We start from the raw sequence: 17,702 nt of genomic DNA, 5'->3' as shown, positions 1-17,702 counted from the left end.
ATAATGTTCTGTGGGAGGCTGACTAATATGTTTCCTTTAGAGTGGGTTTCACTCTGACTAATTGTGATGGTAAACACAGGCTAAATGGAATAAAAATATGATCACGTCATTTCGATTATCAGGATGAAGAAAAAAAGATCACGCAGAAGTGTCTCTTTGAAGTTGTGTGAAAGTTCAGGGACATGTCTCTCTGAGCGCTTGCACTCTACAAGGAAGACAATTATTATTCATGTCGCATTCAAGATCTATGGGAAAAAATACAATGCGGCTGTTATGAGGCTGTTAGGCATTTTAGTATGTGCACTGTTAATATGTGAAGCGAAATGCTTGTGAAAGGAAATTTTAGATATTGAGGACATTGTAACTTTCTTGTAGTTTTCTGTTTTAATTCTACAGTACTCTATTATTCAGGGCCTACCTGACAAAATGTATGTGCGTGTTGTTGAACTCACATAGTTTGCTCATTAGGCTCATTTCAATACTTGGATAATTTGAGACAAATATTGTACTGGATCATTAGACCTATGTTTGGTCTCAAATGCACAGACATGCATGTACAGAAGGTTGAGGATGGTGGGACAGACTGAATATCATGGCTGCAGTGCTGCCAAAATTGTGGCTACAACCGTGGACAGAGAAGAAACATTGTTTCACAGAAATATCTGATGTGTTGCATCTGTTCTTAAGGAATTAAACATTACGTTGGGGAAATTATCAAATTTGTTATTTCAGTTGTCTAGCATAAGCTTTCAAATTAAATTGGCATTACAATACAACTGTGATGGACGTAACTTCATGTCCATTATGCAGTTTAGATAATTATCAAAGGCAGCCAATATCAGAATTGTTATAGGTTTTTTTTTTTTTTTGTATTTTTCATTCATTTTTATTTTTATTTCATTTTGTTCTCAATTCAGTTTGTTTTCAGTCATTTCCCAGGGTGGATTGCTCATTTTTTAAAAATAATATTTTTCGTAATATGGGGGCTATTTGGGGCAAGGTTTATGAAGTTCAGCAATACAATACAAACGCAACACTTTGTGAAGGCTGTTGACTCATAGTCATACGAACATCCCAGCCTCAATAAACATGCCCATTAATGCCTTCTCATCCTTGTTATGTTGACAATTTGATCAAATTGACAGAGACTAAAACTAAAGGCATTTCCTGTATATTTTTTATTTCATTTTATTGAGTTTTGTAATAACATAATACGGTTTCAGTTAGTTTTCATTAGTTCTAAAGTGTTTTATTTTTATTTCAGTTAACTAAAATGCTCTGTCACATGTAGTTTTAGCTTTGAGTTCAGTTTTAGTAATCTATAATAGCCTTGGCTAAAATCAACACAATAGTACTCTATATTCCCAAGCGACCTGAATGCAGCATGAGGTAACTTACTGTAAACAGAGCAGGTGATTTACATAGATAGCAGGAAGTTTTACTGTTAACAACACGACCGTCAGTCACTTACTCTCTCTCTCAGTGTGTTTTCTCTTTAGTGTGGACCTCTGTCTGAAATGTTTTTTTAATGGCAGGGACTTAGACTGACAGTATTCTAACTTCATAATGATAGTTCTTCGAGCAGTTTTGGTTTTTGTGTGTGTGTCGCTGTCGTGCGCGGTGAGGGTTTCGACATGGCCTCCCCTCAACTGCTCCAGACAGGTAAGCTCACTTTCAATAAACTGACTGTTGGAGGTGTTCATATACTGATTTACTGAATTTAGTCAGGTTAATGATTCTCCTTTACTTTCTCTTACGTTTTCTGAAGCAAATTCTCATATAACCTACAGCACTGTATTTTTTATTTCTATTTGGTTATTTTAAATGTTATTTAAACAGGAAGCACTTTCCTGGTTATAATTATGGGGCTTGTAATGTGGACAAAATAATAGTTGCAATAATTATGACAGCATTTTCTTGATGTGGTAACAATAATATGTAACAAAACATGAAAATCACGTCACAAAAAGTTGATTCGTTTTCTAATACTAGAGAAGAATAGAGCTTTTTAAAGGGACAGTTCACCCCAAAATCAGAAACACATATTTTTCCTCTTATCTGTAGTGCTGTTTATCAGTCTAGATAGTTTTGGTGTGAGTTGCCGAGTGTTGGAGATATTTGCTGTAAAGATGTCTGCCTTCTCCCCAGTGTAATGGATCTAGATGGCATTTGGCCTGAAGTGGTCAAAGTGCCCAAAAATACATTAGAATAACTCAACAACAATGTATCTCTCCAAAAATCATCCAGACCATCCATCCACAGACCTTGTCATGAGCAGTTTTGTAGTTTCATAGAGGAACTATTTTCTTTCTAGGGAAATTATTTACTTTCCAACTGCCAACTGAGGAGGAAACCATAATGTTTATCGATGTAAACATTAATGGTTTCCTCCTCAGCTGAACTGTATCATCAGCTCAGGTTAGCTAGCAGTTTCAAACTATTAATTAAAATAAGCGCTGGGTATTGTTCCAGCACCAGATGATATCAATACCAACAAAGTATGTCAGTTGACACCTTTTGTGTCTTCTTCACTGATACCCATCATGTGAATGAAATCATGTGATTGCATAACATGCCACCAGATGCCACAGGCATGTGATGTAGCCATACTCTCAAACATCCTGCATGGTAGCATCTTGGAATGCCGAACTGCCTACTTTGTAAATACATCACGCTCGACTTCACCACACCACAGACTGCACAGGTTGCAGCAGTTGCCCTAGTGGACCAATCATGTATTGCATTACATGAAAGAAAACATGCATTGATTGGCTGCAAGCAAAAGTATAAACAAGAAAAAGCCAGCAACACTCGGGGTCCTTCGTAGGCAACTTTTAATACCTCACTGGTACAGACGGTTAAACACACAGACCGGTTTCGACAAGTGTCTTCCTCAGTGTGTGAAAAGACAGAAAAGCAGGGTGAGACATGCAGAAATAACTTCGACTACTAATCACACAGCTGCATGGCATTAGGTAATCACCAGAGCACCAAGCAGAATCCTGGTAATCATTGACAAACATCTCATAGAAGAGAAAAAAATACAGTACAGTAAAAAATATATAAAGTGCCACAGATCAAAGCAGTAGAACATCATAATATTTTTTACTGTACCATTTTCTGCTAAGTAGTATTTTGTATATATTTATTTATTTTTTGGGTGTAGTCAAGTATTTATTACTCTTAGGCACTTCATATTATAGATGTGTTTTCTTTTGTGTTTTCTTCACACTGAGGAAGACACTTGTCGAAACCGGTCTGTGTGTTTAACCGCCTGTACCAGTGAGGTGTTAAAAGTTGCCTACGAAGGACCCCAAGTGTTGCTGGCTTTTCTTGTTTATACTGTTGTTCTGTTGCCGAGCACCTCCAGACTTTTTATCTTCTTTTTTGAGAGTGCGTGTTGTCTTTCTTCATTGATTGGCTGGCTGCAAGCAAAACCCTACAAATAAGTCTTTTTTTCTAGTGCAGGTATCTGTTTGACTGGAGAAGTTTCAATACTACTTGGTAGCTGCTGGCTAATTTCTTGTGATGTGGTTGGTGGGTGTAGTTCAGTAGACAGGAAATAGTTCCTACATGAAATTGCTCACAAGGACTGTGGATTATCTTGAGTTTTCTGGAAACAGACATTGTTGTTTAGTGTTTCACATACAACTAAGATACTAGAATCTTAAAGATTAAGAAAAATGAGTCAAAATTCTCGGATTCCAGCTACTTAAATATTGAGACTATTTTCTGGTTTATTGATGCCTCTATGACAGTAAACTGAATATCTTTGGGCTGTGGACAAAACAAGACATTTGAGAATGTCATCTTGGTCTTTGGGAAACATTGATTGACATTTTTCAATGAAAACAAATGTTAGTTGCAGCCCTAGTTGCCAGTCACAGTCACAGTAGTGATGACTGACCAAAGCAGGGACGGCCTCTTTACTGCCCTGAACTCCTTTGTCAGTGTTGATGTTTGATATTGATATAATGTGTAATAGTGTTTTGTGTGATGCTGAAAAGTTGATTTATCACTTCAGTAAAATTTTTTTAAGTGTATAATCTTCTCCGTTTTTTCCTGTGATAGGGTTTGAAGTGCAGAGTCACCACCAGTGAGTACATTTTACTCTTCCTTCCTTGTACTTTTATCCTTGTTATATTTCATCACATGTTGAGAAAGCAGAACACTGCTCAGTAGTCTGCACCCTTACCTTCACAGATTTAATGTTTGGATTCTGAAGGGTTATAATAATATTGTTAGACATATTTAGTCACCAATATTAGGCACATACTTTCTCTGTCTTAAAGATCCAGTGTGTAGGATTTAGGGGAATATATTGGCAGAAATTGAATGTAATATAATAAGCATCCTTTCTTACCCCCCAATACTTTCTTGCATTTAAATGAAGAAACAATGATAGAATGTGCATGGGAAAATCCAAGCTCTCTGACCTTCAATGTGTGTGTGTGTCTGTGCAGGTAACTGTATGGACAGTAAATGGCTGGATGTGCATCAGTACACTCCCAGCAGTCCAGAGGGGCTGCAGGTGTCTGTGGGCACCAGGCGGGATGAGGCAGGACAGCTTCAGCCTGTCCTGATGGCAAACTGGACGATAAGGGATGATGGTGAGTCAGTCTGCTGTCTCAAGTATGACATAAAAATGATGCAAGATGCAAGAAGGAGTAAAAAGACAAGGAAAATGGATTTGTGATTGTTGGTGATGACAAGCTTTATTTGATGTCCTGCAGTGAAGACAGAAAGTGACCTCTGCTGTGTTTCTCCTTAGGCAGCATCGCTGGGCTGAAAGCCACCGAGCTTCATGTTCTGGTAATCACCACCAACCAGAACCTTTGTGTTCGATATTCTTTTGAAGACAGGCTCCCAATGAGGAGTCCATCAGGGGAGAAGGTGGGTGGCTCATAACAACTTACATAGCACTTACAGTGACATTATCAAATTTCATGGTTTCATTTCATTCTATATTTTTTATACATACAGGTAACATTTATTTTATAGTATTTTTTTCAGTTTGTATGTATATGTATGTACTGTATATGTATAGTTTGGAAGTTGCTGACAGCTAGTGTTATTTTGTGTTTTCAGTGGTCATTCTCAGCTAACATGCTGGTGCTGGACCCTGGTCAAAAATACCATGTCTCTGTCTTTAACATCCCCAAACCAGAGATGGGCCACAGCATGTACGACGTCAGCAGAGATGTCAGCGTTCCTGGTGAGTTGAAGTCAAAGCCAGCAGTTGTTTGCTGTTTTGGACTGAGGGCATGTACCAGGAACAAGCAGCAACCTCGAAGAACCAAAAACTGCAGTTCCTCTAATGGCCATTGAGGCTGGCTCCAAAAGCGAGTCAATCCCCATAGACCCCCATGTTAACATGTCCAGTTTTACAGCGGAAATAAACATGTTTACAGCGAGGTACAAAAACATTTCTGGTCTCTATAGCTAATTTCTCCATTCGTTACAACTATACAGGGAATGAATTCTTATAAAACTCACCTGTTTATATGTTATTAAAGCATAAGTTAAGTTACACATAATTAAGGGCATGGCCACTCTGAGTGACAGGTGGCTGCCATACCCTGACAAGTTGCTACCATGGTACAGCATTGGTTAGGTAATGAAACCCTGGTGTAACCCCAAATTCACACTCTGAGGAGTTGGATGTTCAGGTTTTCAGGTATATACATTTTATATTAATGGTTTTAAGCCTGTTTTGTAGCAGTGAAAATTAGCATTTACATTACCAGTATCACAGTTAACCATAGCTATAAAGGCACTGTGCTAACTAAGCTAGCAGCTAGCATTTGAGTTTACTCCTGCCTCTCACCCAAATATGATCAGTTTTGGCTCCAAAAATCCAAGATGGCAACGACCTGAATGCTAAACTCTCATTACAATCTAATGAGTGTCATGATGGCTACGTCCATTATTTTATACAGTCTATGGTCAAATTTAGCAGTTGGTTTTTGTTGTTGTTTTGGATTGAGCAGAAGCCCCAGGAAGAGTTTCTGGTTTGTTCATACTCCTATCACTGTTTGGTTTACCCTATGGGTTAGTTAGGTGTTATTTTCATATGCCTCAGAGACAGCTGTGGGTGAAGGCATTATGTTTTTGGGTTGTCTGTCCATTTGTTTGTCCGTCCCATTCTTATGAATGCAGTATCTCAAGGGTGCCTTGTAAATTTGGCACAAATGTCCACTTGGACTCAACAATGAACTCATTAGATTTAGGTGGTTAAAGGTCAAGGTTACTGTGACCTTGCATCATCCTCATTCTAATGAATGTGATTTTTTAAGAACACCTTGAGAGAATTTCCTCACATTTGGCCCAAACGTCCACCTCGACTTAAGAATGAATTGCTAAGAATTTTATGGTCAAGGTCACAGTGATCTTAAAAATAAAAATGGCCATAACTCTAATTATGATAAAATTTCACACAAATGTGAACAGAAGGGGAGACATTTGGTCAGATAGTGAATTGGTGACTCTAATCATGGGTGCCCACCTTGAAATTGTGCTGATTGTATAGATCTTCTGTGCTGTCAGGGGGAAGATGTGTGTGAAGCATCCATGATTTCACAGACATGGATATAAACTGTGAGAGAAACTTAACAGGTTGTGGAGGCATATAACAATGGGGAGATAATTCTAATTAAATGTGTTTCTGTATTTGTGTTTAATTAAATACATCTCCCAGTTTTTGTATTTGTTCATATGTGACTCATCTTATCAATCTGTTCTGTGTGTGTGTGTGTGTGGAGCCTAAATGAAGTAGTTAACTGGAATATACAGGATTATGAACAGTACTGAAATATGAAGTATCTGAAATGGATACCAAGTCAGCAGCTTCAGAAGTCGTAGGCAGCACACAGATCTGGAAACAGAATACATTGTGAGATGATTCATGCAGCTCTTGCGCAACTTCCTAAACTCAAAACAACTATGTTTTAGCTGAAATAAACAAAGTAGGGAGATTTTGTGCATCCTGTGTTGTCATCACTTTACAGAACTTTTGGTCTTCGGGATTTGACTCTGATTAATTCTCTTGTTCAATCAGATTGTCAAGATCCCAGAATGCAGGTGACCCAGTTTTGCATAGAGAGAGGTGAGTCCTTGATATTCCAAAGTCCAGTAAAAGTGAGTCAGTCACATAAAACACTTCTAACACTTTGTCTCGTTGCTGTACTGTAGGAAGTCTGTGGCAGCCCAACATCAGTCTGACTCCGATCACTGCAGTCAGTGGAAGATCTGCACTGGCTGTCAGCTTCACTCCTCATACACTCTGTGAGGAGTACATAGTCATTGTTAAGTGCTCCACTACCCAGCATGTAGTCCGTACATACAAGGTAAAGCCACATCATGCTGGACATTCAGCTGTATTTGAAGACTACTTGCGCAGTAGGCTGTCTCACATAGAAGATGAATGTATTTTCCTTTTCGGTGATTTGACCCAGAACCTTACTGGATGTGCTCATTACAACATCCTGTGTTTCTTACCTTAGCCTAGTTTTTACCCCAGTTTTTTTCTTTATGTCAGTACAGGAAACTGTGCCCTTGCGCTCTGTTTCTACTGACTGTAAAAAAGGCTGCTCATTATATTTGCAAACTACTTGAATGTATGTCTCCTCACAGAGGCATGGGATAACTTCTGTCCTGAATGGTCTTGACCAGTACCTACATTATTATACAAGACAGAGTGAGAGTGGACAGAGTTGTTACCCAGTGGGTAAACTTTCTGCTCCCCTCTTCAAAGCACAAACCAAGCTGTAGTCTGTTGAATTGTATGGTGATATGAGGAGAGGATACAATTTAAAGTCTACCCTCAATGAAACACGTGATTTATGGTGGATTCCTATATTAAACTGCACTGGTCTTAGCTACATGTACACAAGAAACTGTCAAATTAAAGGAAAAATGGTATTTTAAAATGAAAACAATCACTCAAATGTCTTAGCAGCATTTTAGAAAATAATCTCCTTCCATACTAACAAGCCTAAAAACACATATCACATGACCATTCACCTTCACTGGGCATGTGCGTGCTGATGTTGACAGGGGGAAGTTGTCTACTTTATGGTTGGTTGCTTAGTTACAGAAAATACTATGGAGATGGCTAAAAGTAAGAAGTAAGATTTGTTTGTGGAAAAGAAGAGTCGTTGGAAAGCAAATACTGTGATATATCAGAGGAAACCATGGCAATGGGAAAGTAGTACCCACATAAGAATGATGCAATCACAAAAGATATGCAGATGTAGCTTTAATGCTTTGGCTTGAAACGTCATGACTGATAAGACCCAATCAGGAAGTGAATGTGGGTGTCTGCGTTATCATTTTCAAAAGGCTCTGTTTCCACCCGTCTGAAACATAACCCCACAATTTTCAAAATATAACAGGGTCAACAGTGTTTTCAAAGGTCTCTGTTCTAGGGCTTTTTAAACACCAGAGTGGTGTGGACCCTAGGTGTAACTGTAGCACTAGAGTGGTGCAGGGATGACACATTCTTGTAGGCTGACCTGGAAGTTAATTTCACCCTGGTTTTGTCGACAAAATGCCGATGGGATTTTTCAGTTGGATTTTTGATAATTGCAGATAATAGGATCTGTGGCAAACAAACATTTATGAGACTTACAGGTTTTGCTCAGCAAGATAACAAGCAAGATAAAATGAGATGACGTGTTCTATGTCAGAGAATAAAAAACATTCAAGTCTCTGCAGCTTGTGTTAACCACAAACCTTATTTCAGGCATCTTTGAGATGAGAGAACTGGAAGTGCATTAAAATGCTAATTCATTTCCAGGTTTTAGGACTCATTCCTGCAGCACTTTACAGTTTTATAACAAAGCTATGTTCATGTGAATGGAGCCTTAAATGCTGTGCCTAAATAATAAAACTATGTGCATGAAAAAAACTCTCTTCTCCAGGCTAATCAGACGACCCTGAATGTAACATTCAGCCTTGATAAATGGCCGAGATCTTGCTGCCAGTTTGATGCTCAGGTAAATCTTTTCAAATCTGTTTTGCTGTGTGATGTTAGCGCATTACTAAACTTTTTTTCTGTTGTCAGAGTTAACAGGATTTTTATTCTTCTCTGCAGATCAGTCCTCTTTTCCCACAATGTGGCCCGGACTGCGTCCGTCGAAAGAGAACTCTGGATATTTGTCCTGGTATGTTGGCAGAAATCAGTATCATGGCTAAGTAACTATAGGTGCTTTCTGATGATTACAGTACAACATGTCTTTGTCTCACAAAACACAACCATATAAGATAAGATACGGCTTTATTTGGAAAAAGAAGTGCTGTTTGGATAACCTACCAGTGACGAAGCTCCTGATCAATCAGGACATACAAGCAACACCTGCTTTCCACAGCAGTTGGCCACATCAGTGAAAACAGATGGAGCCCTACATGTGTGGCAAACTCTGTTCACAACATTCCTCACACTACTTCCTCCACAGTGGTGTGTGTTCACTGCTGAACCACAGCGGCTGTTATGAAGAGGGAGTGTGCTTTGTGAAAGGAGGCACTAAAGTATTAAATGGTAGCCAGGAGAGATAAATGCTGATAGATAAACTCTCCCTACACCAAGACAGTTTAATTTCAGCTTGTACAGCTGCTATTCAGCTTACATTAGGAAATGCAGCTACCTGTTAATGGAATAGTTTTCTGAAGCCTGTTTTTCCATTTTCCATTTAACCTTTTGCTTCACCAGTATAACAAAGGACAGTTACATACAGTGAACAGTTTCAAGCCCAATGGCACACTTTTAAAGGCATAATATTTCCTTAATTCCTTCTTCTCCTCACATCTTCCTTGTTACTGTAAATGTGAGGGATGAAGATGTAAGTGAGAAAAAGGATGAAACAATAAGGAAAAGTGTATCAGTCAACAAAACAAAACAATTTAGCAGTAAATACAAAGTAGAGCTGAAGCCGGTGGGAATGCCCCCAAAGGAAATATATATATATATTTTTTTTGGTTTTGTTTTTTAAAGATATGTTTTGGCCATTTTTAAGCCTTTAATCGGTAGGACAGAAGAGCGTGAAGGGGGGAGAGAGAAGGGGAGTGACCCCACAGGCTGGAGTCAAACCTGGGCCGCTGCTGCAACAGCCTTGTACATGGAGTGCCTACGCTACCACTAAGCCACCGATGCCCCAGAAATATTTGGTCTATTGTTTGCATATTTCAGTTACATATAAAATTTCCTCCAAGTGAGTCAAGCAATTCTAACATAAACCAAAAAAGTACAATTTTTGTAATTAAATTAGATAAAACAGATTAATGGACTATGGGAATTTATGTAACGCCAGCTCATAAAATGTACCTAATTTACATTAATAAAGTTTATGTCATTACATTTTATTTATTTTTAATACGTTGATATTCAACATATTTGAAATACATTGAATTTATAAACAATAATCACTTAGACTTTGTTAGAGTAAATTCAGCCTTTTTGAAATACATAGAATTTGTTAACAGTAATTACAAACCTTAAATAAGTTAATTTAACATGTATAGATTACATAGAATTTACAAACCGTAATTACATAAACTTAATTTAAGTAAATTCAACATGTTTGAAATATGAAGAATTTATTAACAATAGTTACATAAACTTGGTTTAAGTAAATTCAACTTGTTTGAAATATAGAGAATTTACAGAACAGAATTTACATACATTTTAATAAAGTAAATTCACCATCTTTAAAATACATTAAGATTATAAACAGTTATTACATAAACCTAATTTAAGTAAATTCAACAACTTGAAATACATATTTTTTTATTTATTTTGCTATTTATTAACAGTAATTATATCCACTTTAAAAAAGTAAATTAGATCGATTCTATGACCTTTATTTACTCAAATTCTCGCAGTGTATTTATTTCAGTTTGATTTGATTTAATTATATAAACTGTACTTTTTTGATTTATGCTAGAATTACTTCACTCATTTTGATGGAAATTTGATCAGTTATTGAAAAACATAAACCTGACCCAATCACGTGGGAACCAACTCAGTTAGCTGTTAGAGAATTATGTGAATTTATACTTTTCAAAACATTAGTTATAGGCTTAGACTATATTCAAATAATATGTTCAAAATCACAGGCTGACACTTTGAATAAGATCAGATCTTTCTATGTGCTTCAAGGCAGAACTGATCCCAAAAAGTCCGCTGTTTAACCAGCATGAGCTCTAAGCAATGAGCATTTATCAAGTTGGGAATATCTGTAGTTTGGTTATTGTGGTCACAAACATCAGTTTTCATCAAATTTTTTCATTTAATTTTGTTATGTACTTTACATATTGGACGACATTCGGGCTAAATATGGGCCGAGACGGACATCCACTGTGGGCTAAACTTACACCAGATCAGACAGACGTGGATACCGGATGCTTGGTCGGAACTGTTTCAGCAGAGAAGTGAAAACTGTTACTGAGTGGCACTAAGGAGGAAAAGTTAGGGGATCAACAAAATCATTGAGATTCAGCCCTGATGACCATAAATGTACAAATTGTCATAGCAATCAATCCTGTGGCCATACTGACAGACGACCAACCGACTGACTTTGCCATCCATAGAGCCTTGTCACTAGCTTGACTAAAACATCACTTAATAGGAAATGCTAATCAGTTAATTGTGTTCTGATTTCCACAGCGGTGCCAACAGATGCCCCTGATGACCCTGTGTACCTGTACATTTTTGTCGCCCTGGGAGTGGCATTAATGTGTGTTGTGATGGCAGTTACTATGTACATCTTCTGCCGAAAGCGAGGTTAGTCACATATACAATACATTTTCAGGTCCAGCTCTATAAAACCGGGAAATATTGGTTATATTGTTGCTATGAAAAGAGCAAATGCATGTGTTTATTTCTTAATACAGCAACATTTTATTGACAATTTGTTGTTTGGTACACAAAATACATGTTTAAGCCATTTATGTTTATCCAGTGGTGTAGTATACGCAGGTACACAAGGTATACCCACCTCTTTTTCTGGCCATTTACAGTATACCAACTTGAACCCACCTTGTCCTTGGTAACCTATTCATGAACCCAGTAGTACATCCACTGTGTATATCTTCATGTAAATTATATTCCTGTTTAATCGTTTGGTGTTTGTAAGGGCCAAAAGCTGCTTTCATTGCACATGGGAGAAGTTTTCCTTCAGAGCTTTCTGACAAAGGTCAAGTGACGTATTATAAAGAGCATTAAAGTCCATGAGACTGGGTAAAAGTGCTAGGCATGGATCTTTCACCCAGGAGACTGGATTTGAGTCCTGTGTGGGCCATTGTAAGTTTATTATTTGGTTGTTGGTTTGTATGTATGTACATTTAGCTGTTGCCATTTATATGTCCTTTCATGCACTTTCAGGCAAACCTGTTGATCTTGGAGCACCTGTCAGACAGAAGACACCGCAGGAGCAGCAGCTTAACCAATCTCCCAAAGTGCTGGTCATCTACTCCCAAGACCACCACCTCTACAGGGATGTAGTGCTAAAGCTCTGCGCCTTTCTCCAGGCCAAGTGTGGCACCAAGGTGCTGGTGGACCTGTTAGACACCACCTCGGTCGGAATGGTGGGGCGCATTTGCTGGCTTGAGTGGCAAAGACAACAGCTTAAAAATCCTTCAGACAAAATCCTGGTGCTGTGCTCGCAAGGAGTACAGGCAAAGTGGAAGGCCATGTGCGGTCAAGGCCGGGTGACACTGAGGGAAGATGTTCTCTCCCCTACTGACGATATGCTCACTCCCTTTCTCAAACTCTTCTTACCTGATATGTACCAACCAGGCATGCAGGGCAAGTACGTGGTGGCTTACTTTGATGACATAAGTAGCGATCAAGATGTGCCATCAGTTTTTGACATCACAGTCAAATACAAGCTGATGAAGCATTTTGAAGAGCTGTACTTCCGCATCCTAGACATGGAGAAGTATCAACCAGGTCAGGTCAACCATATCAAAGGCATTGGCGGAGATGATTATTTTGAGTGTCCCTCAGGTAAAGCCTTAAAGAATGCCATTGAAACCTTCCAGACCTACCAGGTGGAAAATCCTGATTGGTTTGAGAAGGAGTGTGTGGAGAGTGAGGAGGAGGTCAAGACTGAGGCTAACCCACTCATTGACCAGCTGCAGATCCCTCCAGTCCTAGAGTGTGTTCCTTTAATTAGGAAGGGGTCTCCTGTATACATCCATGAGGTAGAAATCCATGAAAATTGCGACAGTGTTCATGTCCTTACACCTGAACTGAACCCAGAACGCGAGCTGTCATCAGTGGTAGAACTTACTCCAGCAGTGTACCCTGAGTTTGAACATCAGTATCCGTCAAATCTGAGTGAAGTGTGGCCAGATCACCTTTATCCTCACAGCCCCAGTCCATCTGTCTACATAGCTGAACCTGTTTTGAACAGCCTGCAACCACCAAGACAGAACTGGCTCTCCCTCAAGGAAGAACCTGTGGGTCAAATTCCCACCGAGGAGGAGGAGGATTCCCTGCTACCTATCAGCCAACTCTCTGCTCATTCGTACCAGAGAAGCTTGGCCCAAAACAACTCACTGGACTCAACACCTCAAGAATTCTCTTGTACCAGCATGCAGAGTGAATATCTCCCTCCATCTGAAATCAGCCACTCTCAGCCCGTGGAGATGGAGGAGGACGAGGTTCTGGAACCCAGTGGAAAGGGTCCAAGCAGTGGATCTGATCAAGGCTACATCTCCAAAATGTCCTCCCAGCAGGAACCCCCTTTCAAAGAGGATCCACTGGTGGCTCTGCGAAGGCTGCAGGAGGAGCTGTTTCATAATGCATACTCAGACTTAGATCCTGAAGGGTACTGATACTCTCAGTCCAAAGTCTATCCATCCATTCATCCATCTATTTTTGTCCGCTTACCCAGGGCTGGGTCGTGGGGGCAGCAGGCTGTGCAAGGTACTCCAGACATCCCTCTCCCCAGCATAATTTTCCAGCTCCTCCTTTGAGATCCCAAGGCATTCCCAGGCCAGATGATATATTTAATCCATCTAGCATATTCTGGGTCTGCCCTGGGGTGTCCTACCAGTTGGACGTGCCCAGAAAACCTCTAATGAAAGGAGGCATCCTGATCAGCTGCCTGAACCACCTCAACTGGCCCCTTTCAATGTGAAGGAGAAGCGGCTCTACCCTAGGCTCCTCTGGATATCTGAGCTCTTCACTCTATCTCTAAGGCTGAGCCCAGACACCCTACAGAGGAAACTCATTTTGGCTGCTTGTGCGCGTGATATCTTCTTATCAGTCACTACCCAAAGCATATCACCATGGGTGAGGGTTGGGAGGTAAATAGACTGGTTAATCAAGAGCTTTGCTTTCTGGCTCAGCTCCCTCTTCGCCACAACAGTTTGGTACAGAGCCTGCATCACTGTCGACAATGCACCAATCCGCCTGTCCATCTCCCACTCCATTTTACCCTTACTTGTGAACAAGACCCTGAGATACATGAACTCCTTTGGTTAGGACAAGAACTCACTCCCAATCCAGAGGTGGTAATCCACCATTTTCCAGCAGACAGCCATGGCTTCAGAATTGGAGGTACTGACTCTCATTCTGACTGCGTCACACTTGGCTACAAACCACCCCAGTGTCTGCTGAAGGTCACGGTCTGACCATGACCAGTCCAAAATCTACACTTATAAATATGCACTAAACCCTCAACGACTTTAACCGGCATCACCTGAATGTAGGAAGGTTTAAGTGCTCCAAACAAAGACATGTTTCTGTGACCAGTAAAGTGTGGGGCCTGTATGTAACATATCCAATGTTGATGAGTTTCAGAATATGTTGTTTGATCAAAACAGATTCAGACAAATCAATGTGATCGTGCCGTAGAACAAAAAAGTAGACACAGTAGCTGCAATGAATGCGTAGGTTTATTTGTCAGTTTTATACAAACTGACACACAAAGGTGTGTATCTCATCTGAAAAAAACTGTTACGTACAGAAACCTTGCACACTGATTCTACTGCATTTTATTGTTCTATTTGTTATGCAAAAATTCGTAACACGTGACAAAGTGAAAAAAAAAATGCATTTCCTCCTTTGCCTCTCCACTAGTCTGAGTGGGCGGAAGTTCGCTGCATAGATCAGCCTCTCATTGGGCGGAACGAGCCACCCGCTGAAGTCCCGCCCTACCACCTCTGGTTGTGTAGCAGTTTTCAACACGTCCTTTACTAACTTTTGTGGTGTTTGATTTTGCGGGGATGTAGCCATTTTTCTGCCATGGTTCGCGTCCTGTAGGTGATATTTTTGTGGGTGTGTTACACCACAACCTGTTTCCCCCCGGCAATATTTTTGCAAGCGCACCGTTGCTGTGGCACCGCCAAGAACGATTGTGATTGGTTGAAAGAAATAAAAAAAGCCAGGGAGTTTTTTTCTCCAATCTTAAAGTGAGAGTTGGCGCAGTGAGTGAGACTACCTCTCCACTGGTTACCTATCTGGCTGTCACCACTCCCTCCTTGTCTGTCATTTGGCACCGTATCTGCAATCAGAAGGCGGAGCTGTCCTCCACATTCTGTTTGCGGTCCACATCCTCCTCCTCTTCATCATCATCCACCTGACTATTACTATCTGACCTGTTGAAAGTGAGCTGTCTGAGTTCTGAATTGATTCTGTGCGTCCTTATTCTTCTGATAAGGTCAAACAGCTCTCTTAAGCAGTGTTTTTCAAACTTTTTGTGTCCAGGGCATACCAAAGCCAAAATATCAAGGCACACCTGTATTTATATCTGTGCACAAAAGACTCAATAACATGTTGTCACTCTTATCACAACATAAATGTAATGTAATAATAGTAATACCAAATAACAATTGACAACCAACTATTACTCATGAAATATTTATTAACAAAATTATTTAAGAATTAATTTTAAACTTTTTAAAATAACATCAAAGCACCAATAACACATCAATTTAAATGGAAAATAATGTTAGATAATGTGATATGTAACACACTTATAATTCCCTCGCAGGAACGGTGACAAATATGTTCCCTGTGAAAGGTTTTTTAAATTAAATCAAATTACATTTTTTTAGGTAGAGTTTGCCTCTTTATTAGGAAATGGGTGCGCACAACATACTGATTAAAGATCAAAATTAAAAATTAATTCATAACTTATGATATAGGCCCAGATGAATATTGCAGTAATAATGTGTGGTTATCACAATATCCCACAGCACAGGATTTCCACCATTTGAGTACCACTGCTTATATGTCAAAAAACAATTCCATTAAACCCTGTGGAGCTCAAGATTTTAAAATGTATCTCCTCTTATAATGTTTTAAGCAGACACTCCTAACTCCAGTGTAATAGATACTGTTGGTATAAAGATTTATACACATTTTCAAAATTCTTCTTAGTATAATTAACTTATTTTTATTTCCATACTCCCGATACTGTCACATACAAACACCATTCCAACATCCATACTTTTTGTCTAACATAATAGTTTTGTAAAAAGTGGTGGGGACATTGTCCCCCCTGTAAATCACGCCCCTGAATAGTGTTTTGAAAGACTGACAACAAAATCTGAGGTTTACTGTTGAGGCTCTACATTGATGATTTTTTTTCCTACATTCAAATATTGACATTGACATAATTTTATTTTAATGTGATGTGTTGTCTTTCTATCCTTGATAGGATTAAAATTTTTTGACAGTGAAGGTCTTTGTGAAATAATGTCACGAATGGCACTCACCTTTGTTGTGTTTAGAGCACTTATCATTTTCTTTTGTTATTAAATAATCCATAATAAATATCATATACAAACCACTTTGTATGGTACTTTCCTCAGATTTATTTCAGGTTTCGACCACATAATACTCTGTCTTACATCTACAGTACATAGATTGGATTATATCAGCACAGATTTACACCACACAACTTTACAGTACAGGTAGAATCCTATCTGTAAACAACAGCAATGTTCTTTCCCTGTAAACAAGTTCAAAGAAAAAGAAAGCCCATATAATATAAGACAGGAGAGTTTTAAGATTGCACACATTGTGTTTTTCATTGCACGTAGGCTAAAGAAGAGAAACCATTTGAATCCGTGTGGCACGATTGACTCCTTTGAATATCCATGTTCATGAAAGCCTTTGGTAGTTTCAGTGTGGTTATGCACTGTGCTTGTACATGCACATTAAAGGCCCACTATACTTCAGTTTAAAGTGAATACATGGTCCCGCTTGTGATTAAACTGTGTGGTAAGCTTCATGTGCAAATTCAAATCAAGATTGTTAAAGAGCCTTTCCAACAGCGCAGGATACATATGCAAAAGTTAAGCAGATTACTGGCACAAGGAAATAATACAAAATAGTATAAAATATAACATTTGAAATACTTTGGCAATATATGACAAGCAATAAACGAACAGAAGCCATTCTCAGTGCAACATGAGAAACAATGCCGAGAGAAGCACTGAAGCAGTCAACATATCGTAGTGTGTGTACAGCAGCAGCTCTCTGATCTGTAATCCTCCACAGAGAGGTCAAACATCAGGGTCACCATCATAGCAGCTGTCTGCAGACTAAATCAACAACAATCCATAAATCTGACATAATTATTAATTCAACAGTCAGAATGTCTGAGAGTGAAGGTTCATTTTGGATTTTGTAAAAACAAAACAAAACAAAAATCTCGATCCACTTACTCACTTTCAACCACATCTCACAG

At 39.1% G+C, this 17,702-nt stretch overlaps 1 protein-coding gene across 1 annotated transcript; it reads left to right on the top strand.

Annotated features, from left to right (window-relative positions):
- Window positions 1-1,418: 1,418 nt before the first annotated feature.
- Window positions 1,419-16,799, top strand: il17ra1a (interleukin 17 receptor A1a). Its single transcript, XM_049567072.1, has 11 exons — window positions 1,419-1,662; window positions 4,072-4,096; window positions 4,464-4,610; window positions 4,772-4,893; window positions 5,089-5,215; window positions 7,058-7,105; window positions 7,192-7,346; window positions 8,922-8,996; window positions 9,095-9,164; window positions 11,663-11,779; window positions 12,380-16,799. The coding sequence occupies exons 1-11, from the start codon at window positions 1,567-1,569 to the stop codon at window positions 13,834-13,836; spliced, it is 2,439 nt and encodes an 812-aa protein (XP_049423029.1). The 5' UTR covers window positions 1,419-1,566; the 3' UTR covers window positions 13,837-16,799.
- The last annotated feature ends 903 nt before the right edge of the window (window positions 16,800-17,702 follow it).

Source organism: Epinephelus fuscoguttatus, linkage group LG22 (genome assembly GCF_011397635.1).
Source record: "Epinephelus fuscoguttatus linkage group LG22, E.fuscoguttatus.final_Chr_v1".
NCBI lineage: Eukaryota > Metazoa > Chordata > Actinopteri > Perciformes > Serranidae > Epinephelus > Epinephelus fuscoguttatus.
Note: the sequence above shows the minus strand (reverse complement) of the source record. Positions and strands in the feature narration are given on the sequence as shown.

Excerpts from the sequence above, each read along its gene's own strand:
- il17ra1a (XM_049567072.1), top strand. The coding sequence starts at position 1,567 with ATGATAGTTCTTCGAGCAGTTTTGGTTTTTGTGTGTGTGTCGCTGTCG. Across the intron at positions 1,663-4,071 it reads CCCTCAACTGCTCCAGACAG|GGTTTGAAGTGCAGAGTCAC; the intron begins GTAAGCTCACTT and ends TTCCTGTGATAG. Across the intron at positions 11,780-12,379 it reads CATCTTCTGCCGAAAGCGAG|GCAAACCTGTTGATCTTGGA; the intron begins GTTAGTCACATA and ends ATGCACTTTCAG.